Source organism: Salmo trutta, chromosome 13 (assembly GCF_901001165.1).
Source record: "Salmo trutta chromosome 13, fSalTru1.1, whole genome shotgun sequence".
Classification (NCBI taxonomy): Eukaryota; Metazoa; Chordata; class Actinopteri; order Salmoniformes; family Salmonidae; genus Salmo; species Salmo trutta.
Genome location: NC_042969.1, coordinates 23,402,907 through 23,428,581, shown reverse-complemented (window position 1 = coordinate 23,428,581; position 25,675 = coordinate 23,402,907). Strand labels below are relative to the sequence as shown.

Genomic DNA, 25,675 nt, shown 5'->3' with positions numbered 1-25,675 from the left:
TGCGTTGTCTTGGCTGTGTGCTTAGGGTCGTTGTCCTGTTGGAAGGTGAACCTTCACCCCAGTCTGAGGTCCTGAGCGCTCTGGAGCAGGTTTTCATCAAGGATCTCTCTTTGCTCCTTTCATCTTCCCCTCGATCCTGACTAGACTCCCAGTCCCTGCCGCTGAAAAACATCCCCAGAGCAAGATGCTGCCACCACCATGCTTCACTGTAGGGAGGGTGTCAGGTTTCTTCCAGACATGACGCTTGGCATTCAGTCCAAAGAGTTCAATCTTGGTTTCATCAGACCAGAGAATCTTGTTTCTCATGGTCTGAGAGTCCTTTAGGTGCCTTTTGGCGAACTCCAAGCGGGCTGTCATGTCCCTTTTTACTGAGGAGTGGCTTCTGTCTGGCCACTCTACCATAAAGGCCTGATTGGTGGAGTGCTGCAGAGATGGTTTTCCTTCTGGAAGTTTCTCCCATCTCCACAGAGGAACATCGGGTTCTTGGTCACCTCCCTGACCAAGGCCCTTCTCCCACGATTGCTCAGTTTGGCCGGGCGGCCAGCTCGCTTTGTCATTATGGGGTATTATGTGTAGATTTATGGGGAAGGCTGTAACGTAAGAAAATATGGAAAAAGTCAAGGGGTCTGAATACTTTCTGAATGCACTGTATGTCTGTCCTTAGTGCTCCATGCTCCACAGGCTATGTGTATAATTTAGACTGCCAGAGGACTCTTGCGCCAGTTAAAATGTAAAGGCATGCCTGTATAAACTACCAAACAAAATGGCCAGTATCATTGCTTGGCACTACTGCTAACAATATTCACATGGAGCGTTTTATTTCTTACCTTTAAAAAACATGCATAAGAACTTTGGCGTTTCTGAGAATTTGTGTTCAAGATAACTGAGTGGAATGTGTTGTGTACCGTCCCTACTTAAGATAACGTAATTGCTTATTTAACCCAGTTGATGGTTTGCGCTGTTACATAGGCATATTAGTCTATATTGGATTGACTTTAGATATGGTTTGATATTTTAAAAAAAAAAGTGAATTCCTACAAACTCCCTATTTCCTTTTCCACAAATATTAGAAGTATCCTGGATGTTGAGGAATACGGTTTCCGAGGACACTGTGAGGCTTCAATCACACTCTGTTCTGCACAGCATAGGTGGATTTATTAAGACTTAGACCAGAAGGCAGTCTACTGACTGCTGAAGAGTGTGTGAACATTAGAATCAAGGTGTTGTCTGTCTTGTACACCTTGCTAGTTGCTTGATTGCATAACATAGGTGACTCCTCACATCTGGCTCTGAAATAGGGGATCGCCCAGTACTGAAATAGGGGATCGCCCAGTACTGAAATAGGGGATCGCCCAGTACTGAAATAGGGGATCGCCCAGTACTGAAATAGGGGATCGCCCAGTACTGAAATAGGGGATCGCCCAGTACTGAAATAGGGGATCGCTCAGTAAAAAAACAATACTCAAACCTGGCTGTATCTTGGAACTGGCCGACTCAACTGTTTAACTCCCTGTGCTCAAATAAATATTTTCTCATCTTCTAAATAATGGTTTTGTTTATCTAACAAGCTCTTTTGTTCTCATAATGTAATACTGCTCCTTCCCACCAACTCTCTTCCCTTTCAACCCCTGAAAAGTTAAGACATGAAACAGAGGACGTCATCGCTGCTGGTCAGTATTGGAGTCAGTCCAAGGTCAGTCCATTAGCCCAGCTGAACCCTCCTGCCCCTGAACCATGTTGCCCCACTACGTCGTGCGTACTCAGTAGTTCTCTCCTTTTCTAGAGGATGTTCCTCTGTGGAAGCAGAGCTGTGTGACTGGGGTTGGTCACATGGTCAGACCCGGGGAGGTTATGGTTCATAGGCTAGCTGTGACGACAACCCCAGGCTGCATTCTCCCCAGAATGCTCTCTGTTGGTCACAAGCACAAGTAGTACCCCTTCCCATGGTCTAGTCTATACAGATCCCCAGTCTCTCTCTTATTATCCCCTAGTCTTAATCGACTGTGTGTGATGTGTGTTTGTGTTGAAGATGTATTGGTGGTGGGGGGTTTCAGTCACACATTGTCTCCCTTGGTATTGGTGGGGGGGGGGTTCAGTCTGTATCTCTGAAGTGTTATTTCTCTGTGAAGCAGGTAACATTTACTCAGAGATACAGAGGAAATGAAGAGGCAGATTGGATCTCTTTCTCTCTCAATTCAAAGGGCTGACAAACATTGTGGAATGTTTCAACTCACTAAAATAATACTTACAATGTCTATATAATATCTTTAGGTCAGTAAAGTTACTACTAGACAACACATTGTCTGAGTAACTGAACTTTTTCTCAGGTGCTTTCTGTTAAAATGGTTTTCATAACAATTTTCATAACTATTCTAACAGAAAACACCTGAGAAAAGGTTCAGTTTCTCAGACAATGTGTTGTCTAGTAGTAACTTTACCTAGTCTGGAGTGGGCCTGTCTGTTGTACTGTTTGGTACAAGCGTTGCCAGGGGAACAGGGAAACCAGTTGAAATGTATGTTTATTTATAACTGTCAAGGGTTTGTAAATTGTTGAAATAAACAAATTAAACTAATGTAATCAAATGGTTTTGTGCCACTGAGAAAGGCCTGCAGTTAGGAGTTCAACATATGATATTCTCACAGCTGGTATAATGAAGTTGCCATGTGTTTATTGATTATTGAAGAAGATTTCAGATACAGAAGGCACATGTTTTATCTCACACAAGGAACATTATGTTCTTATTGAACAACAATGACGTAGATGGGGTAGTCTCAGGCTGAGTTGAATAGCTTCAAGCTATTGGGACAGGGCCTTGGACTTCAGCAGGGATGTAACTGTAGATGTTACGTGACACAGGAGGCTCCCAGCAGCTTATGTCACACCAGGAAGCGGAGTCCAGTACGCACTGCAGCTGCTTATTCCCATGAGACAGTACTGCCTTTGAATTTTCTCAGCTGGGTTTATATTTATTCTCTGACTGCCTCAGGTATTTGTACTACGCTGCTGGGTGTAATGATTACACATTTTAGTATTGTAACTTCTAATTCTTTCGTTCACTGTTTCTGTTGGGTGTTTCTTGTTCTTATAATCATCACATCCAGACTTAAGATAATGTGGAAATAAACAAGTCAATCCTCAGATATTATATTTGAGAATTCTTCATTAAGACCACCCCCGAGACATGGATCTAGATTTTCACAAAACATAGCCGCTCTGAGCTCACCAGGTTCTTCACAGAGTTGGCAGAGGAGGTAATTACCTTATTAACGGAGTAACTCGTTTTGCATGTGCGGTCGAAATCCAAATTGCCTCCACATCCTGTTTAGCCATTCCGTGGGGCCAGAGGTTGAGACTCGCTGTCACTGACCGCTGATGGCTTCCTCCTGCTGGGTCGGCATGGAGGGTCTGAGGCTATCCTGCTGGGAGCTCCAGCCCCAGGCAGCCCCCTCCAGTAATCTGCCCCAGGCACAGGCTGCTTATCTCAGCCCCATCCTGTGACATGACAGGGTGGTGTCACTGAGGGCATTGTAGTAGAGAGAGATTGGTAGGCTGAGACCATCCCTGATCTCTCCTTATATAGAGAGCAGGGTTATGGACGTGGTTGTTGCCCTCAGTGGAGATGCACACAGCTGAGTTACAGTAAATAGGGATGATTTGAAATACAGTGCCTGATTGAATCTACATTGTACTCAGCCCAAACTGACTGTGGTCTCATTATTAGTTGCCCAAATCCCTGGAAGGCTTCCCTCTATAATAGAGCTAATTATAGAGCTAATTATCTCTCCCTCTGCTCCATAGTCAATGGCTCTCTCCCTCTGCTCCATAGTCAATGGGGTGGCAGGTAGCCTAGTGGTTAGAGCGTTGGGCCAGTAACCGAAAAATTGCTCTATCGAATCCCCGAGCTGACAAAGTAAAAATCTGTCGTTCTGCTCCTGAACAAGGCAGTTAACCCACTGTTCCTAGGCCGTCATTGTAAATAAGAATTTGTTCTTAACTGACTTGCCTAGTTAAATAAAGGTAAAAATTTTTTTTTAAATGACTCTCTCCCTCTGCTCCTTAGTCAATGACTCTCTCCCTCCCAGTAGTGACTGCAGTATCATGGCCTCTGGACCATCAGATGTGTTGACCAACCAGGATCCAGCAGACACCACTGAAGAGTGCACAGGTAAACCCATACTTTAACTGGCATTGCTAGCCCTTTAAAGGGGCTCTTCACTTTTCTCTGGTCATGGAACTCTGTCTGTCTGTGGTAGTGCTATGGGGAATGTGTGACAGCAGATCCTATCTGATCAGATTTACAGGATCTAATCTGTGGATCTATGCCTCGCCTGAAGATTTGTGTCTGAGAAGCCTTGTGGTTCATTGCAAGTTGAAGTGAGATGATTTTATCATGATGAGAATCCCTCCACAAGATCCATGCTACAGTATCAGTGTTTCTTCTAGACCAGTGTGCTATTATCTCTTTCTTGCAGAGAGCACTGGGCTTCAGGGAGGATCAGGTCAAGCTTAAGAAGGAGATTTTCTTAGTTTTATTGGCAGGAAATGAAGTACAAAAAATATATCTCATCAGCTCCCATAAGAACATATTTTCCCACTGTCTGTCTGCCAACCCTTCACCCTGCTGTGATGCGCTCTGGGAACAAGGAAGTCGGGATCTGCAAGGTCAGGCTGGGAACTGTCTCTGGAGGGCTAGCTGGGACGTGGATTAGCCCTTTCCTTCAGGAATAGCTCCCACTGACAAGGGGAATAATCTACTCTATCAGATTGAATTTCTAAAGCGGAGCACGGAGGGCGAAGTCCATTATTAAAATAAATAATTTGTCAATGGCTGGCAGTGTGCTGGCTGGCGGTGGGCCGGGGGATAATTTGGAATACCCTGATGGGCGGCTGCCCCATGGCATTATCCTCGTGGCGACCTGGGAGGGTAGTGGGGGACGGGTGAATATTCCAAGGAGTTAATCTTCAGTCAAGATAGTAGATCTTTGTGTACTACAGACTAGGTCTTGGTCATGACTCTTCCCAAGATTTTTTGATTTATAATACACAGTTTATTAGGTACAACCATCTAATACTCCCGAGTGGCGCAGCTAATACTCCCGAGTGGCGCAGCGGTCTAAGGTACTGCCTGTCAGTGCTTGAGTTGTCACTACTGACACCCTGATTCAAATCCAGGCTGTATCACAACCTGCTGTGATTGGGAGTCCCATAGGGCGGCGCACAATTGGCCCGGCGTTGTCCGGGTTTGGCCGGTGTAGGCCGTCATTGTATATAAGAATTTGTTCTTAACTGACTTGCCTAGTTAAATAAAGGTTCAATAAATAAATAAAAAATGTCAGAAGTTCCACGGCGGACCCCATTTTTTCCTCCAGAACAGGCTGAATTCTTCAGGGAATAGATTCTATAAGGTGTCGGAAACGTCAGTTGCTGAATTGGTATCAAGGGACCTAACGTGTCCCAGGAAAAACATTCCCCACACCAGTATACCACCGCCACCAGCCTGTATACCACCGCCACCAGCCTGTATACCACCGCCACCAGCCTGTATACCACCGCCACCAGCCTGTATACCACCGCCACCAGCCTGTATACCACCGCCACCAGCCTGTATACCACCGCCACCAGCCTGTACGAGGCAGGATGGGTCCATGGACTCATGCTGCTTACACCAAATCCTGACTCTGCCATCAGCATGATGGAACTGGAATTTTGTCGAACCAAACAATGTTTTTCCACTCCTCAATTGTCCAGTGTTGGTGATCGCGTACCCACTGGAGACACTTCTTGTTTTTAGCTGATAGGAGTGGAACCTAGTGTGGTCGTCCTTGAGTAATAGCCCATCCGTGACGAGGACTGACGAATTGTGCGTTCCGAGATGCTGTTCTACACACCACTGTTGTACTGCGTCATTATTTGTCTGTTTGTGGTCTGCCTGTTAGCTTGCATGATTCTTTCCATTCTCCTTCCACCTCTCTCATCAACAAGCTTCTTTTTTTTTTTGTCGCACCATCTCGGTAAACCCTAGACACTTTCGTGCTTGAAAAGTCCAGGCACCGACGATCATACCACGCTCAGTCGCTTAGGTCACTCGTTTTTCCCATTCTAACGTTCAATCGAGCAGTAACTGAATGCCTCGATGTCTGTCTGCCTGCTTTATATAGCAAGCCACGGCCACGTGACTCACTGTCTGTAGGAGCGATACATTTTCATGAACGGGGTGATGTACCTAACAAACTGAGCAGTGAGTGTATATAATAATAATATGTCAATTAGCAGACGCCTTTATCCAAAGTGACTTAGTCATGTGTGCATACATTTTCCGTATGGGTGGTCCCGGGAATAGACCACCTACCCTGGCGTTACAAGCGCCATGCTATACCAACTGAGCTACAAAGGACCAGGTTTACCTGGGCTAACAGTTTGTAATAGGTTTAACATCAACTCAAGGGGAGTAAGTTGTGGTTGGGTATGGCAGTGCTCTCCAGATCAACAAGGAGATGCAGTGCGTCAGAATGTTTCTGTTTCTGACTGTTTATCTCCTGGTCATGCTTCTCCTTCATGTGTCCCATCTAGGCCTACATTTTGCCTGTTTGAAAAAAATACCCTCTCTGGACAAAATGTCTTCATGTTTACATTTTCAGCTATACAGTGGGGGAAAAAAGTATTTCATCCCCTGCTGATTTTTGTACGTTTGCCCACTGACAAAGAAAGGATCAGTCTATAATTTTAATGGCAGGTTTATTTGAACAGTGAGAGACAGAATAACAACAAAAATATCCAGAAAAACGCATGTCAGAAATGTTATAAATTGATTTGCATTTTAATGAGGGAAATAAGTATTTGACCCCCTCTCAATCAGAAAGATTTCTGGCTCCCAGGTGTCTTTTATACAGGTAACGAGCTGAGATTAGGAGCACACTCTTAAAGGGAGTGCTCCTAACCGCAGCTTGTTACCTGTAAAAAAAGACACCTGTCCACAGAAGCAATCAATCAATCAGATTCCAAACTCTCCACCATGGCCAAGACCAAAGAGCTCTCCAAGGATGTCAGGGACAAGATTGTAGACCTACACAAGGCTGGAATGGGCTACAAGACCATCGCCAAGCAGCTTGGTGAGAAGGTGACAACATTTGGTGCGATTATTCGCAAATGGAAGAAACACAAAAGAACTGTCAATATCCCTCGGCCTGGGGCTCCATGCAAGATCTCACCTCGTGGAGTTGCAATGATCATGAGAACGGTGAGGAATCAGCCCAGAACTACACGGGAGGATCTTGTCAATGATCTCAAGGCAGCTGGGACCATAGTCACCAAGAAAACAATTGGTAACACACTATGCCGTGAAGGACTGAAATCCTGCAGCGCCCGCAAGGTCCCCCTGATCAAGAATACATATACATGCCTGTCTGAAGTTTGCCAATGAACATCTGAATGATTGAGGACAACTGGGTGAAAGTGTTGTGGTCAGATGAGACCAAAATGCAGCTCTTTGACATCAACTCAACTCGCCATGTTTGGAGGAGGAGGAATGCTGCCTATGACCCCAAGAACACCATCTCCACTGTCAAACATGGAGGTGGAAACATGCTTTGGGGGTGTTTTTCTGCTAAGGGGACAGGACAACTTCACCGCATCATTTGACGGGGCCATGTACTGTCAAATCTTGGGTGAGAACCTCCTTCTCTCAGCCAGGGCATTGAAAATGGGTCGTGGATGGGTATTCCAGCATGACAATGACCCAAAACACACGGCCAAAGCAACAAAGGAGTGGCTCAAGAAGAAGCACATTAAGGTCCTGGAGTGGCCTAGCCAGACCTTAATCCCATAGAAAATCTGTGGAGGTAGCTGAAGGTTCGAGTTGCCAAACGTCAGCCTCGAAACCTTAATGACTTGGAGAAGATCTGCAAAGAGGAGTGTGCCAAAATCCCTCCTGAGATGTGTGCAAACCTGGTGGTCAACTACAAGAAACGTCTGACCTCTGTGATTGCCAACAAGGGTTTTGCCACCAAGTACTAAGTCATGTTTTGCAGAGGGGTCAAATACTTATTTCCCTCATTAAAATGCAAATCAATTCATAACATTTTTGACATGCGTTTTTCTGGATTTTTTTGTAGTTATTCTGTCTCTCACTGTTCTAATAAACCTACCATTACAATTATAGACTGATCATTTCTTTGTAAGTGGGCAAACGTACAAAATCAGCAGGGGATCAAATACTTTTTTCCCCCCACTGTATGTACAGTATGCATCCAAAATATGTAGTACCTCTCCTATTGGGAGGAAGTTTTCCATGAATTGTTGACTTTTTCCAGCCATACTGAATGGGCCAGTTTAAAGTGTGTGATCATACCATCTCTAGGCCTTGTCTACAGTTAGATCTCAAGTGTTTTCCAGAGCATGTGAGCCAGTCACGGGATGGTGTGGCTTTATATATAAATAGTCTCTCACTAGCAAGCTTCAATCCTCCAAGCAGCACTCACTCTTTAATCAGACGATTGCATTCCTGGCTGCTGAAGGTCTCCATCCGAGGATTGTTCACGTTGCAGTCATCCCCTCCCAAATATTGGCAACATTTCTATGGATCCAACTAACTTGACCTTCTCTTTTAAGAATTGGCCATTCTGCTTTGTTTCTGGCTATGCTGCTACTTTGGTGTAATCAACATATTGTTTCTAAAACAGCTTGATGTGTTGTATTCATGAGCTGTAGGCAAATGTCTCAGATCTTGCCCTGCTATTATTCTCAACAAAGGGAGAGGGAGTTTACACTCACAAAAAAACACTTGAAGTAGTTAAAAAGAGGTGTTGAGAATTTCCACTGTGGTGCTAATGTAAATGGAACAGTGGGAGTATTTTTACTATCTCATTAATGCCACCTGGGTTTATGACCAGCAGAGTAACTACTCTCACTTGAGTTCACATGAGGGAATAGTTACATTTCAAATAATGATTGAGGTTTGTTACAAAGCTTTCTGTTAGGTGGTCTTATTTGTTCAGTGGTGGAAAGATGTGAAGGAAAATGGTGAAAAAGAACATGTTTAAAAACTGGTGAAAACTGGTAGTGAAGGAATAGGTCCCATTTTGTTAACTGGAGATGAACAACCTCTGCCATGCTATATTCTTGATGTGATCTTCAATGTAGGCAAGAAGAAGTCCAAGTTCCAGACCTTCAAGAACTTATTTTCTAAGAAGAAGAGAAAGGAGGCCGCTGCGCCTGCCGGGGGGAACAGTGGGTTGAAGTGTAGCCAGTCTAGTGACAATGTCAACGCCCCTGAACCTGCACTTCTCATCCGCTCTGAGAAAGACGAGGGCTCTGGGTAAGATGATTTTCTTTTCACGATACAGGCAATTTAATTTTATTCCCAAGGAACAAATGCGCCATTGAATTTCTACCGGGTAGTGTGAAGTCTCCTCTACGTATGTTTACAACTTTAAAGGTACATATTTGTACTAATTTAGAGTGGACTGCTGGAAATTAACATTCTGCCTACCAATTAGTCACCTGAATAATAAACCCAGTCTTCTCCGCTCATTCTAGATCTTAGTGAATTTTTATTCATTAAGCATGCAGCCTTATAGGCTACCTGCTGCAGATTCCTTCCCCAGGGCTGCGTCCCAAATGGCTCCCTATTTGGTGCACTACGTTTGACCAGGGTCCATAGGGTTCTGGTCAAATGTAGTGCACCTCACAGGGAGTAGGGTGCCATTTGGGACACAGACAGGGCTAGTGGCTTGTCATTTCTGCTCCTTAGGTTTTTCTCCAAACTTTATTACACTTAGTCCTACATGATTGAAGGGAGATAGGCAGTGTCTGGGTTAACTGCTACTGCCTAGAAGCGCAGATGTTCTGATCTGTCATTTTTTCTATTTCTTTCTTTCAAAGGTCAAAAATAAATATGGGTAATAAGGCTCTGTCACATGACAGTGTCTTTGTCTCTGAATCTCCCCTGTCAGAGGTGACTGAGGGTCTGGGAGTCTCTCAGGACAGCATCCATGGGAAAGTCAAGTCTCTACAGGTAGGTAGTAGAGCCTCTGTCCTATTCCTCCATACTGGGACTGGCTGTAAGATGACCTGTTGTAGCTATGCTCCTATACTTTACTATCTCCGACATTCAGGTCTCTTCATTGGTATTAGCGTTGCCACTCCGTCTGTAGAACCTGGGTATAAAATTAGCCAGTCTGGTCATAAGCCGGTTAGACTGGGCGCTAGCTAGCCAAGGCTCATCCTTAGTTGTCACCTGTTCTAGACAGCATCCCACCGAGGGTCAGAGTGTACGTACAGAAGTCTGAAGCACAGTACAGCTAGTGTTGGCTAGGCACAACAACATGCTAGAACAAGGAGGAGATAATCGAGAGAGAGAGAGAGAGAGACTTGACTGGTGGTGTTCAGTCATTTGGATAAGGATAGGGATTCTAAAGCCTTGGAGGAAACAGACCTGAGACTGTGTCCTCGGGAGCAGCTGAGCTCATACTAATAGAGTATTTTCAGTTTGTGCGTCTGTGGTACCGCTTTCTTTCACCACGCACAGTCTATTTCTCAGCTAGAGTGGACCTATTACTTCTTAACTCACTTTCACTTATCATTCCACTTTGAGAAGAGTTCTCTTCCACTGGGTTGGATAGCATGGTCTTGGAGAACACTTAGTCTGACAGGAAAAGCCACTCTGCTTAGTACACTAATCCTGCACACACATCATGATAGCCACTCCCTATGAACACATAAAAATACTGAAAACACTTGAAAATAGCTGATAGAAGTGGTTAAGTTTCAGCTGGAGCTGCAGGGGAATCAGGCTCTCCTCCGTCTCTGTTGAAACAGGTCATAAGGCTCTCCTCCGTCTCTGTTGAAACAGGTCATAAGGCTCTCCTCCGTCTCTGTTGAAACAGGTCATCAGACTAGGCTCTCCTCCGTCTCTGTTGAAACAGGTCATCAGACTAGGCTCTCCTCCATCTCTGTTGAAACAGGTCATAAGGCTCTCCTCCGTCTCTGTTGAAACAGGCCATCAGGCTCTCCTCCGTCTCTGTTGAAACAGGCCATCAGACTAGGCTCTCCTCCGTCTCTGTTGAAACAGGCCATCAGACTAGGCTCTCCTCCGTCTCTGTTGAAACAGGCCATCAGACTAGGCTCTCCTCCGTCTCTGTTGAAACAGGCCATCAGGCTAGGCTCTCCTCCGTCTCTGTTGAAACAGGCCATCAGGCTAGGCTCTCCTCCGTCTCTGTTGAAACAGGTCATCAGGCTAGGCTCTCCTCCGTCTCTGTTGAAACAGGTCATCAGACTAGGCTCTCCTCCGTCTCTGTTGAAACAGGTCATCAGGCTAGGCTCTCCTCCGTCTCTGTTGAAACAGGTCATCAGGCTAGGCTCTCCTCCGTCTCTGTTGAAACAGGTCATCAGGCTAGGCTCTCCTCCGTCTCTGTTGAAACAGGTCATCAGGCTAGGCTCTCCTCCGTCTCTGTTGAAACAGGTCATCAGACTAGGCTCTCCTCCGTCTCTGTTGAAACAGGTCATCAGGCTAGGCTCTCCTCCGTCTCTGTTGAAACAGCCCATCAGGCTTTCCTCCGTCTCTGTTGAAACAGCCCATCAGGCTAGGCTTTCCTCCGTCTTTGAAACAGGTCATCAGGCTGTCCTCCGTCTCTGTTGAAACAGGCCATCAGGCTAGGCGGTCCTCCGTCTCTGTTGAAACAGGCCATCGGGCTAGGCGGTCCTCCGTCTCTGTTGAAACAGGTCATCAGGCTCTCCTCCGTCTCTGTTGAAACAGGTCATCAGGCTAGGCTCTCCACCGTCTCTGTTGAAACAGGTCATCAGGCTAGGCTGTCCTCCGTCTCTGTTGAAACAGGTCATCAAGCTAGGCTCTCCTCCGTCTCTGTGTGTGAAGAAGATGGATGACGCAGGGACTCTTTCAGAGGATGACGGCCTGCCCTGCAGCCCACCAGAGTACTCCACCCTGCACACTGTCCTGGCTGGGGTGTCTCACAGGGTACGCATCATTATGCAGTCAGGACTGGCATAGTATTCATGGGGTCTGTGGGGTCAACTTCATGTTAGCGATCATTGCACCAGATTAGCTACGTAGCTAATTCTCATCTTCAGTCCCTATTATAATTGTGTGGTATGTACTATGTGACTGCAATCACACGATCCCTTGCACATACAATAGATATACAATACATACCACACATTCATGCTTCATGAAAGCTACCAAGAGGATGACTCCATGCACTCCTGCTTACTTCTACAGCACAGGAGGCTTGTGAGGCTAGGATGGCTCATAATAATGCCTGGGATGCAGTGAATGGTATTAAAACATATGGAAACCATGTATTTGATACCATTCCAGGAATTCCGTTCCAGCCATTACAATGAGCCCGTCCTCCCCAATTAAGGTGCCTCCAGCCACCTGTGGTCTACAGATCTATTACTGCCGATCACCCTTTTTCTAACTGCATTGTCCCTCATCCCATCTGTCTCTAATTCTAGTCTTCCAAACCGGTGCAGAGGAACAGCTCCCTGAGTCTGGAAGGGACTGACAGTGATGAAGACCAGGTAATAACCAGTTATCCATGTCTCCAGTATACTACTTTGTTATTGTTATGCGCTTCCTGTTCCTGTTCTTTGCCTCCACACTATGGCAAAATGTGTAGAATTGCACGTAGCTTCTATTATTTTTCTATCAATGATGGTAGACCATTTTTCTCTTCAGCTGTCTTTTCCCCATAGCCGTGAGTTTAACAGGAGGTCAGAATGGAGTGGAAAACCTCCAGAGAGTACCTCACTCCATTCAGCATTTTAAAATCTAATTTTCTTTGTCACATGCTTTGTAAACAACCGGTGTAGACTAACAATAAAATGCTTACAGGTCCTTCCCAACAATGCAGAGAGAAATAATAGAAAAATGTTCATCCTCAAACACACACACACACACACACACACACACACACACACACACACACATGCAGTAGTTTGTGCCTGAACCTCAAAATAGTTGTCATGTGTTTGTGTTTTGCCTTGTTTGAGATGCTACAGTTTGACCCAGAGCTGTATCAAGCTAGAAGATGGTTTTTCAAGCCATAAGAGGGAGCGTGCTGTTAGTTTTACCTCCTCTGTGTGCAGTGAGCACCACTGAGAAGCCCAGCACAAATCTTTAGTTGAAGGTGTTGACCTGACAGTAATAATGCTGCATGTCATTCTACTGCTCTGTTTCTGCAGGATGTATTGTTTGACTAGGAGAGAGAAAGGTGGGGGGGTGTTTTTTGAGTCTCCTGTGTGGTCTGAATTCATTCCAATGGTTTTTCTCTTGCATTCAGGCTGTCTGCTACAAATGGGGACATAAGGGGGCCCTGCCAAGTTGAGCTCTGGTTATAGTCTGGCTATAGAACAAACACAACATTAATTTACTATATCTAATAATCTAATCCACTGGATACAATACCCAACACAGTACATTCAATTTACTATATATCTAATAATCTAATCCACTCTTGATACAATACCCAACACAGTACATTTAATTTACTATATATCTAATGATCTAACCCACTCTGCTGGATACAATACCCAACACAGTACATTTAATTTACTATATATCTAATGATCTAACCCACTCTGCTGGATACAATACCCAACACAGTACATTTAATTTACTATATATCTAATGATCTAACCCACTCTGCTGGATACAATACCCATCACAGTACATTTAATTTACTATATATCTAATGATCTAACCCACTCTGCTGGATACAATACCCAACACAGAGGTAGTTTGAATTATGACTACCTGTCTCTGGTTACACAGGGCAAATACGCTGTTATGCCCATAATGGGAGCAATCCTGTTTGGTAATATGTTTGTATTAAATGCCAGATAGCTATTTATCCTAAGCATCCATTTTTAGTATGAAGGCAAGACCAGAGGTGGCCCATTGGCGTCTTCTTTAGAGCTCACTATTCCTCACTTTCGGATTGACAGGTTGTCATATCAGATCACTTAAAGTAAGTCAGGGTGTCACTGAAGGTCTTTCGCCCTCCTGTCTCCCGTCCATCTCTTTACCTTTTAGGGTGAATTGCTGTCAGAAACAGTAGATTAGACCTACATTCCAGTGGGCTGAGAACAGAGGCCTGTATTTGTTCAGCTAATGTATGGGGGAGCCAGGCAGAAAAATGCCAGGATGCAGGTCTGCCTGGGACTTCAGTGGCTGGTTATTTTTAGCTGCTGAGAGGTCTTGATAATGGCGTCCCTGACATTGTTTATCCAGCTGTTGAAAAAGTCAGTTCTCCCTCTGTCTGACATTGTTTCTCCAGCTGTTTAGACAGTCAGTCCTCCCTCTGTCTGACATTGTTTCTCCAGCTGTTTAGACAGTCAGTCCTCCAGCTGTTTGACATTATTTCTCCAGCTGTTTAGACAGTCAGTCCTCCCTCTGTCTGACATTGTTTAGCCAGCTGTTTAGACAGTCAGTCCTCCCTCTGTCTGAATGTTTTTCCTTCGTCTTGAGTAGGAGACTGAGCCATGTCTCAGGATAGGGTTCATCTGTATCAGGAGAACCACAATACGGCATTCTTGAATCTGTTTAGCTGGTATCTGGCATCAGCAGAAAGTTGTGATGTGTGTAGACAGAGATGTCTGAAAACATTGAGGTTGTAATAATTGTATTTACTGTATCAAAATGTTCTCTCTAACCCTCATGTGTAGATGTCCTGTGAGACAGGCTCCAGATCGGTCAGTCCCCTGGTCTTCCTGCCTGTAGACTTCAGCCAGCCTGCCAGTTCCATGGGCTGTCTGGACAACACTGCCGCTCGCCACCGCCTGGCTGTCCGACACAAGGCCTGTACCAAGACGAGGAAACCCACCACTGTAAGATATATATATATATATATATATATATACCCATCCCCTTCCAACACAACCATCCGCTCCACTTCCCTAGCCAACACACCCGCACCACCCCCTGCTCCACGCCTAGCCTAACTCTGATCACTAGAGCAGAACCCCTCAAAATCTATCCAATGAGCCAAGAGTCCAGCCCATGTAGCCCAAACACAACGCACCAGCCTGCCATCAGTGTGCGTGGCTCATGAGTCTACGAGATCTGTGTAAAACATGTCCATATGACTGAAGCTGGAAAGCTTAGTGATCTTTAAATGAACTGTATTGTTATTAAGATAAAATGACTGTTCTCTGTTCAGAGGGTTGATGGCAGGGCTGAGGGAGAATCATTCCAGGAGGAAAGACAGAATTGTATCATTCCAGAATCTGTGGAGGAGGATGAGGAGGAAGGTAATATAAATGATCCTTATCACAGTAACATTACACAGATATACACAAGTGTAAATATTGGTAAAATATCAGAAAGATGATCATTCTTACCCAATACAATGACTGATGAGAGTATAATTATATAGGAACTTAGTGGGGCTGTGCTCTGACGTAGTTATGTATGCTCCAGATGTGAAACGCGAGCAGGCTGGTGTTGAGGAGGAGGAGGAGGAGGAGGAGGAGCAGCAGACAGATGGGGTCGTGGTGTCCCAGCAGGCCGAGCGGTCAGCCCCAGATGAGGAGGATAAGCAGGGTGTCCAACAGGAAGTGTCTCATGCTCAGGATGCCCCCTCCCTCTCCATACAGAATGACTCTGACTCTGAGGAATGTTTTTCAGGCCAGGCTGAGGTTCCAGCTCCCTGGCTCCAGACCGCCCCACTGCTTGGCTCCCTGAAGTCTCTGGAGCCCCCTACTGGAGATGACTTCCTCCTGGCCCCTCCTGGGTGTGAGGTGGCTGTGGAGGGAGGCTCTCTACTCCAGGAGGTGTTGAGCTCCCTCAAGGGTCCACTGACATCTGTCCTGGGACTGGAGACAGAGGCTGTGCTCCTGGAGGTGGAGGTGAATATGGAGGGGTCAGAGGCTGAGAGCGGGGTGGATGAGCTGGCATTGAACCCACAGGAAGAAGCGTGTCTCCCCAGTGATGGACCGGACTGCCCAGCAGAGCCCCGAGAGGAGGTGGAGGGTGAGCCTTATGAATCTGAGGAGGAGTTAGTGGTGGAACATTTCAATCCAAAGGAGGAAGAGGAAGATGCAGAGGAAATCAACCCTGAATACTTTACCAAAGAGGATCAGGACATGCCTTCAGTGGAAAAGGAGGAAGAAGAGGAGAGGGAGGAGGGGGCAGAGGTAGAGGAGAAGGAAACAGAGGAGGTTGTGGAAGATGAGAGGAAGGAAGAGGAGGACAAAATGGAGCCAGTCTCAGATGTGCCAGTGCAGACAGCCTTACTGGAGCCAGGGGAGGAAGAGGATGTAAATCCAACCTCTGTGGAGGATGATTTCCAGCAGGTTCCAGACAGAGACCCTGAGAGAGCTTGTGAGAGCCCTGAGTGCACCACTGAACTGTCTGACCAAACAGTCACGGACCAAGCCTGTCTCCCCCAGCTGCCAAACAGCAGTACACCTCCTCCAGAGTCCCTAGACCAGCCTGAGGCCCCTGCACACACCACACAGGACCAGGAAGAGCCCAGTGTAACAACTGACCAGCCCTGTATAACCAGTCCCAGTGCAGCCACCGGCCCAGAGCAGAGCCTCCAGGAGCACTGCAGTAGACCAACTGCCACCGAGGATCCTGGGAAACCATCTGGTGGTTCTGAACATAATAGACCCAGGTACACCATTGCCCCTGCCTGGCAAAGGTTGGCTACCAAAGAGCTAACCTCCCCTTCTCCATCTCCCTCGGTCACTGTGCCTGGGGCTGTGGAAGCAAAAAGAGACCCCCCAAGTGGAGTGGAGCCACTTAGCCCTGTGGGGGCTGATGTCCCTGCTAGTCCCAGCCCAACACAGAGCACCACAGCACCCATCATGTCACCTGAAGACACTCCCCCTGCAGCCCAGGAGGAAGAGACCCCTGAGAATCTGTTTGGTGTCAGGCTGAGGAAGACCTCTGTGGGTATGCTTCGCTTAGGCTCAGAGAGTGAAACTCCCCCTGCATCCCCAGCACACTCACTTCCCATAGAGCCACAGAGGGCCTCGTTCACTGAACCACAGCCAAACAGCAAACCTGCCCTGCCCAGAAAGCCCTCAGAGCTGGATGGTATGGTCAAGCCCAAGAGAACACCAGGTACTAAAACCATCTTAGTCACCATCACATCAGTGTTTACAGACGTGTGCTATTTGGCATATCCTTCACTTGCAAGGTCATCTTTGTTTATATCTATTTTACAATGTTGATCTTAAGACTTCAGATGACAAAACATTTAGCCTGTGTATGTTATAGGAATATGGACTCCTGCTGTTCTAACTTTGAACTAACAATTCATACTGAAACAGGTCCATGAGTGCTGTTGAGAGCAGACTTATTGAGAGCTATCTAAAAAGAGACTCATAAACACCAAGGAGAGATTCCTCCATATGACTATTTAGAGCAACAAATTAGCTGGAATGCTATTGCTTTTCAAAATTGTGTCTTTTATTAATTTGCACCTCTTATCTTCCATTTCCACTCCAAAAAAATCATTATGCCAAATGAAGTTACCAGGCAGCTCCTATATATTCCACACCAGTTGAAGACATTTCTCCTGTGTTCTTTTGTTTCAGATCTGTCTGTGGGTCGAGAGCCTAGTGGGGGACCTGGTGGGGGATCTCAATCGCCAAGCTGGCTCTCAGTGGCCAGACAAAAGCAGAGGATCTTAAAAGAGAACTCATTGGAGGAAACCACGGATAACAAAGTCCCTGCAGAGGTGGTAGGGATGGTGCATATTGTTTCATGTGTTCTTTTGTTTACCGAGAAGCCCACTGTTTGAGAGAGGAAAAGAGTTGACTCGTCAATCAATCAATCCATCCAGTCCTCACACTTGAGCAAAATAGGTATTTTTGATCTTGTGCATACTGGGCAGCTCTTTATCATTTCTTTTGACGCGAAAACTAGATGTTTTATGACTGGCTATAAAGTTGTATAGGTTCCATTTACTTTGTTAAATTAGAATGAATAAGCACATAATTCAATCTCTTCACAAAACCTATATTTCCAGGAGGAGCCTAACAGAAAAAAATCAATTCGTACATTGACAAGGCCTGTCAACAAAGACCAAGCCAAGCCTCCAGGATCTCCTGTTAAAGGTTAAGACTCATCAGTATCCGACTCTGCTACCACACATGCAGCACTTTCTTATTGAAGTGTTTTCATTGTTCTCACAAGTGTGATTGATCCACTGCTGCCCCCTTGTGGACCACACCTGCAAATAGAATGTTCCCATTGATAATAATCCCTACCTAACCACTACTAATCTTCAATTACATGCCTGAAATAAGACAACAACAAAAATATTATAGGCAATTTTTATAAAAATGTACTTTGTGGTAGGACTACTTTTTTGGGGACAATGCTAAAAGTGATTGTATCTTTAAAGATGTTCTCTGCTCGTTGTCCATAGTGTTGTGTTCCCTGGAGATCTCCAAACCTGTCGTGGTTGAGAAGGAAGGGAAGAGAGTCCTGGCTCACCCAGCCCCTACAGCCCTGGCTCAGGACGAGCCCCCGTGGTTGGCCCTGGCTAAGAAGAAGGCCAAAGCCTGGAGCGAGATGCCCCAGATAGTGCAGTGAAGATGGGCCAAACCATCCGTCCGCTGATGGATCAGAATGCATTTGCACACCCAGAGTATACATTTTGTTTTCTACTTCTTCTGCTGTTCTAATACCTTCAAGCTTCTGATTGGTCAGATACTGAAACCCTCAAATCACACGCTGCAGTGAAAGGTGTGAGTTGGGAATTGGGCCAAATGAGTAAATGTTTTGAATTATTGATTGATACGGCATACAATTGGATTCAGTTGACATGATATGTCTTTAAGTAAGACAGACCAATGACTAAATTAGTTATTTGTTTTAATTTCTTAACTGACAATGTCAGTCTGTATGAGGTGAGGTTCAGGTGTGTCAAAACCTTAAACCTAGCCTTGATCTTTGATTTGGGGATGAATAAGCATGGATGGAAAGAAAGAGATGAAGGTTTCTTCTTTTTATTTATTAAATCTCATGTTTGATGTATTTTTTTATTTTTTGTATCACATTTGAACGTGTGTACATGACTTGTACATAAAATGTGCGGTAATGAACAAATGCTGTTTCTCTTTGTCATCTGAACTCAAGAACAGTAAGATACAAGGAAGGTACATCTGACAGTTGCTCCTTTTTGTACCTACTGACAATCGAGCTGAAAAATATAGTGCATCACAGATTTTTGTACAAAAAAATGTACTGTTTAACTGATGCCCCACTTCGCATTTCAACCCCCCCTCCCCCCCAAAATGGAAACCGATTTATTTTAAACTATTATTTTTGACGAATCGAAAGATTCACTTCGCTTTTGTGTGGTGATTCGGTTAAATCGTGTTGGATCAAATCATGGGTAGTGATTCCTAACAGTGACCCTAGTATTTTTACAATGGGTTCAAATAGTATTTAATTTATTTATTCGCTCACTCGCCTCACTGTTCTAAAAATGAAATCTGTTATACATTATAAAATGTGGAACAACCTTACTGTAGTGACCCTGTGTTTATACGCGGGGATGAGAACTCTGCCACTAGAATTCTTTTGTGGCACAGTCGATGGTGTGCAGGGCTAGGCCAGAAGATTGAGGGTTCACCGACCACAGTGGATATCCACACTTCTGACACCACACCAGTGTAATGAAACAGGCAGGGAGAGTGAGCTTGTTCCCTCAACCTTTTGGCTCAATTCATGAATTTGTGAATATACAGTGGGGTCCGGAATTATTGGATTCATTGATAAAGAGCAAAAAAGACTAGAAAATAAATAATACAAATACTGAGCTATATTGTATGAAAATAAAGTTAAATTATATTATTTTTTACTAATACAATTTCTCAGAGAAAGATATATATTTTTAGGTGATAAAAAACAATCTCAAAGATAAGGGTTGGAATGATTGGCTCCCCCGTTTTCAGTATTCTAGCAACCTGAGCCTTTTAGAGAAAGGTTTTATGATTTTGGAGAACAAATTGGGAGGGATCTTAGACCATTCCTCCATACAGAATCTTTCCAGATCCTTTATCTGTCTGTGCTTATGGCCTGCCCTCTTCAATTCAAACCACAGGTTTTCATTGAGGTTCAGGTCCGGAGACCTTTAAAATGCTGCTCCTCTCCCAGATCAATCTCTTCAGTGTCCTTGTGGGACCAAGAAAGGATGTTTGCATGGAGTGGACACTTTGCATTGGCAGCACACACTTCAGTGGACACTTTGCATTGGCAGCACACACTTCAGTGGACACTTTGCATCGGCAGCACACACTTCAGTGGACACTTTGCATCGGCAGCACATGCTTCAGTGCTCTGGGAGTATTTATAGCCCTGTGAGTTTGACACTTCATTATCGAGCGCTGTCTTTCATGACAACCGTACCCACAACAACCATTACTTTTACCACCATCTTCATCTAGATATTTGCCACTGACTTTCTAGGTAAAAAAACAAAACAATTTTTACACAAATGATGTGACTCCATTACAGGGTGTCTTGAGAGTTGATGTACCCATGCGTTTTGTCATCAAATCTTTGTCAAACATTGACGTTGAGGGAGAATCTAAGCAATCAATTATTGTTTTTTTTTCAGAAACAAGGGAACAGATCATTGGGACTCAGATACAATCTAGATTCAGTGGCAGCGGAACTTATAGTGATATCACTCTGCCCACCAGTGGAGTCCAGACTGAAGGTGCTGGGACGTACTGCAGGTGCTGAGGGAGAATTGAAGAGACAGTGACATGGAACACTGACTAAACACCCACCTAAGAACCCACCCAGCTCCTGATCTGGGCCACCAGGCTGATAAAAATACAGAGGTTGACAGAGCTGCCAGGTGAAGGATGGAATCTGAGCATCAACAAAAGCCAAATAACTGTTTCAGCTCAGACCCTGGGAGGACTTGCTGCTAGATCCGTATCGGTCCAGCAGAGCATCGAGATTAGTGCAACTGCGACTCCTCTCCTTCCCATCCCATCGCAGGAAGACCACTAGCACACACAGCAGAGCAATTGCCACTCTGAGGATGTTGTCCTTGGGGTTAGTTTTCTTCTACTATATGTTGGTGTTCAACCTCATCTTCAAAAGGCTGTTAAGTGAGGGTTTCATCATTGTCATTGTTCGACTGCAGAACTGTCACTCTCAAGCGTTCTCCAGTATCTATGGTCACTGGCAAGGTTTGCTATTTGATGTGGTTGCAGCCAAGGTTGTAAAGCAAACATAATGCAAATATAGTAAGGGGGAAAACCCAATAAAACATGCTTGAGCATTGCAATAAAAATAAACAAATCTTTGTTTTGAGAAAATGTCTATTCAAGGTACAGATTGACTAACTCTAGCTTTGACTCATTTTATGCAACCCAAAATGATTTCATGTAACTACAAAAATTCTTCTGAATTACCAAGAAATGTTGATTAAATATTATTACCTCAATTTAAAGTGGAGTCTGTGATTAACTGGACTGACCTACAGTACCAGTCAAAAGTTTGGATACACCTACTCATTCAAGGGTTTTTCTTTATTTGACTATTTTCTACATTGTAGAATAATAGTGACATCAAAACCATGAAATAACACACATGGAATCATGTGGCAACCAAAAAACTGTTAAATCAAAATATATTTCAGATTCCTCAAAGTAGCCCCCTTTGCCTTGATGACAGCTTTGCACACTTGGCATTCTCTCAACCAGCTTCATGTGGAATGCTTTTCCAACAGTCTTGAATGAGTTCCCACATCTGCTGAGCAGGTGTTGACTGCTTTTCTTTCACTCTGTAGTCCAACTAATCCAAAACCATCTCAATTGGGTTGAGGTTGGGTGATTGTGGAGGCCAGGTCATCTGATGCAGCACTCCATCACTCTCCTTGGTCATATAACCCGTACACAGCCTGGAGGTGTATGTTGGGTCATTGTTCTGTTGAAAAACAAATGATATTCCCACTAACAGCAAACCAGATGGGATGGCGTATCGCTGCAGAATGCTGTGGTAGCCATGCTGGTTAAGTGTGGCTCGAATTCTAAATAAATCACACAGTGTCACCAGCAAAGCACCATCACACCTCCTCCATGCTTCATGGTGGGAGCCACACATGCGGAGACCATCCGTTCACCTACTCTGCGTCTCACAAAGACACGGCGATTGGTACCAAAAATCTCAAATTTGGAGTCATCAGACCAAAGGAAAGGTTTCCACCAGTTTAATGTTCATTGCTTGTGTTTCTTGGCCAGAGCAAGTCTCTTCTTATTATTGGTGTCCTTTTAGTAGTGGTTTCTTTGCAGCAATTTGACCATGAAGGCCTGATTCATGCGGTCTCCTCTGAATAGTTGATGTTGAGATGTCTGTTACTTGAACTCTGAAGCATTTATTTGGGCTGCAATCTGAGGTGCAGGAACTTGTCCCTTGCAGGAGGGCCAACTCTCGGTCTTCCTTTACTGTGGCGGTCCTCTTGAGAGCCAGTTTTATCATAGCGCTTGATAGTTTTTGTGACTGCACTTGAAGAAACTTTCAGAGTTCTTAAAATGTTCCATATTGACTGACCTTCATGTCTTAAAGTAATGATGGAATGTCGTTTTTCTTTGATTATTTGAGCTGTTGTTGCCATAATATGGATTTGGTCTTTCATCAAATAGGGCTATCTTCTGTATATGACCCCTACCTTGTAATAACACAACTGATTGGCCCAAACGCATTAAGAAGGAAAGAAATTGCACAAATGAACTTTTAACAAGGCACACCTGTTAATTGAAATGCATTCCAGGTGACTACCTCATGAAGCTGGTTGAGAGAATGCCAAGAGTGTGCAAAGCTGTCATCAAGGCAAAGGGTGGCGACTTTAAAGAATCTCAAATATAAAATATATTTTGATTTGTTTAACACTTTTTTATTATTTCATAGTTTGATGTCTTCACTATTATTCTACAATGTAGAAAATAATAAAAATATTTTAAAAAGCCTTGAATGAGTAGGTGTGTCCAACATTTTGACTGGTAGTGTATATAAAACTCAAAGCATACCGTGTTGATCCATTACAACTGCAGTAGCATGGAAACGAAGTCAGAGGAAGCATTAACACTGCCTGTGGCTATTAATCCATTCCTGCATTGCACAGTACACATTCCACATACTGTACCTGAAAATACCCTTTGGTTTGTAATGACTTAGATGGAACTTAATTTTACATGATATGACTAAGCAGGCACACTATCTTCCTTCCTGTGTACTAGTATTTATAACTAAGTAGCCTACTGTACCCAATTACCTGTTATACAACCACACTTGGAACGGCTTGGCTCGCTTGACCTTCTTGGGCTGCTCTGCCATTGCAAACCTCTGTGCCATTTTCTGCTGTGTTACACAAGCACATTACTCACATCAAGGGCTTTATTATGTCTAGTGAATAAGGCACCTACACACCCAGTGGATGGCCCGGGCCAGGTACTGTTATATAAAGGCTGTTCAGCTGCAGCTGTCAAAGTGCAGATATGTCAGCCCAGACATTTTCTTCTATGATCAGAGTGTTAAAGGGTTACAAACCTTATTAAATGCTAGGTATTATTTATTTTTGACAACTTAGTGAATTGAGCTTCACCTCACTAAAGAAGTGTGATTCTACAGTTTTCCTGATGTCCATAGTGTCCACGTTTTGACTACTGGACCCAACTGCCAGTGACCTGGCGGGAGAGGGGGTATTTGTTACATCATGCAGATAAAAGCATGTACAGTGCTGAGAAAAAGTATTTGCCCCCTTCTAATTTTCTCTACTTTGGTATATTTTTGATACTGAATGTTATCAGATCTTCAACCAAAACCTCTTATTAGATAAAGGGAACCTGAGTGAACGAAGAACACAAAAATGACTTAGTTATTTCATAAACAAAGTTATGCCACACCCAATGGCCCTGTGTGTAAAAGTAATTGCCCCCTTACACTCCATAACTTGTTGTGCCACCTTAAGCTACAATGACTCCAACCAAATACTTCCTGCAGTTGTTGATCAGCCTCTCATGTCGCTGTGGAGGAATTTTGGCCCACTCTTCCATGCAGAATTGCTTTAACTCAGGGACATTTGTGGGTTTTCAATCATGAATTGCTCATTTCAAGTCCTGCCACAACATCTCAATTGTGATTAGGTCTGGACTTTGACTAGGCCATTCCAAAACTTCACATTTGTTGCTTCTTAGCCATTTTCATGTAGACTTGAGTGTGTGTTTTGGATCATTGTCTTGCTGCATGACCCAGCTGCGCTTCAGCTTCAGCTCACAGATGGATGGCCTGACATTCTCCTGTAGAACTCTCTGATACAGAACATAATTCATGATTCCTTCTATTAAGGCAAGTCATCCGGGTCTTGAGGCAGCAAAGCATCCCCAAACCATCACACTACCGCCACCATTATGTCTGGCGAAAACTACATGTGAAGTTTTGGAATGGCCTACTCAAAGTGCAGATCTAATCCCAATTGAGATGTTGTGGCAGGACTTGAAACGAGCAATTAATGCTTAAAACCCCACAAATATCACTGAGTTAAAGCAGTTCTGCATGTAAGAGCGGGCAAAAATTCCTCCACAGTGATGTGAGAGACTGATCAACAACTACACATGTTGTATTCGGCGCATGTGACAAATAAAGTTTGATTTGATTGCAGCTAAAGGTGGCACAACCGGTTATTGAATGTAATGGGGCAATTACTTTTTCACACAGGTGAATTGGGTGTTGCATAACTTTGTTAATTAAATAAATAAAATAAGTATATTTTTTTGTTATTTGTAAACTCAAGTTCCCTTTATCTAATATTAAGTTTTAGTTGAAGATCTGATAACATTCAGTATAAAAAATATGCCAAGACAGAGAAAATCAGACAGGGCAAATACTTTTTTTCATGGCATTATACTTCCAGATGACAAAAGTGGTTTGGAGAGGGGAGATAACCGAGGCACTGACTCATGAAATATCTTTTGTGTTCCACAACCTTCCATTTCAGCCCATGGGTTAAGCTCGTGTGCATGGGGTGTTTTGTTGGAGGCACAGAACAAACATTCCCAAGAGTCAGGAATTTTTCAGTGGCAGAGATGTTTCCTGTGTTTCAGCTCATGTTGATAGCCCTCTCAAACGTTGCTTTTGAAAAGCCTTTGCAATCTAATGGCCCCCTCATCTGGTGTTTAAAGAATACGTATTTATTTAATTGAATTAGAGTAGACAAGTGTAATGCAAGATAAGACTATGGCCACATACACAATACAACTTGTGCAACTGATGTAAAATGCATTTGACACAATGGTTGTGATACAACAGTCTGCCTGCACAAAAATCATAACACAGTCATTGGGTAGTGTCTCCACATTGCCTGTGTAAAAATGTTTTTGCGGACAAACTCTCTGTTGTATCACAACTGTTGTCACGTGTTGTAAACTAGGATGTGTACTCTTTAGTTTGACTATTCCTCATCACAGACAAAGCTTTGAGGGATACAAAGACAAACCCTGCAATATCCGCTGCAATATGATAACCATTATACAACACTTTGATTAGGCACATTAAAATAGCATGCATTTATTCGCAGCAGCTTAAGGCTGAGGGCAGGCTGTCTGCACATTACAAGCACAGCCAGCACAGTGTGACAGCATGGAAGTGTTGGCAGCATTGAAGCGATAGGAGACAGTATCGAA

The 25,675-nt window shown here is 44.2% G+C and overlaps 1 protein-coding gene across 14 annotated transcripts in view; it reads left to right on the top strand.

Moving 5' to 3' along the window:
* LOC115205469 (uncharacterized protein KIAA1211-like) overlaps positions 1-21,447 on the top strand; it is a 30,091-nt gene extending 8,644 nt beyond the window's left edge. For 5 of the 14 annotated variants that reach the window (XM_029771480.1, XM_029771470.1, XM_029771475.1 and 2 more), the window contains 11 exons: positions 4,084-4,166; positions 9,140-9,314; positions 9,881-10,013; positions 11,832-11,972; positions 12,473-12,538; positions 14,684-14,845; positions 15,178-15,268; positions 15,438-17,087; positions 17,564-17,718; positions 17,998-18,085; positions 18,400-19,082. In XM_029771480.1, the coding sequence (XP_029627340.1) occupies positions 4,100-4,166; positions 9,140-9,314; positions 9,881-10,013; positions 11,832-11,972; positions 12,473-12,538; positions 14,684-14,845; positions 15,178-15,268; positions 15,438-17,087; positions 17,564-17,718; positions 17,998-18,085; positions 18,400-18,566 (2,895 nt within the window). In that variant the 5' untranslated portion in view covers positions 4,084-4,099 and the 3' untranslated portion in view covers positions 18,567-19,082. Of the gene's footprint in view, positions 1-609; positions 1,694-4,083; positions 4,167-9,139; positions 9,315-9,880; positions 10,014-11,831; positions 11,973-12,472; positions 12,539-14,683; positions 14,846-15,177; positions 15,269-15,437; positions 17,088-17,563; positions 17,834-17,997; positions 18,086-18,399; positions 19,083-20,598 lie in introns of those variants that run through there. The other 9 variants (XM_029771476.1, XM_029771481.1, XM_029771479.1 and 6 more) reach the window with 5 other exon arrangements.
* Positions 21,448-25,675: the final 4,228 nt, after the last annotated feature.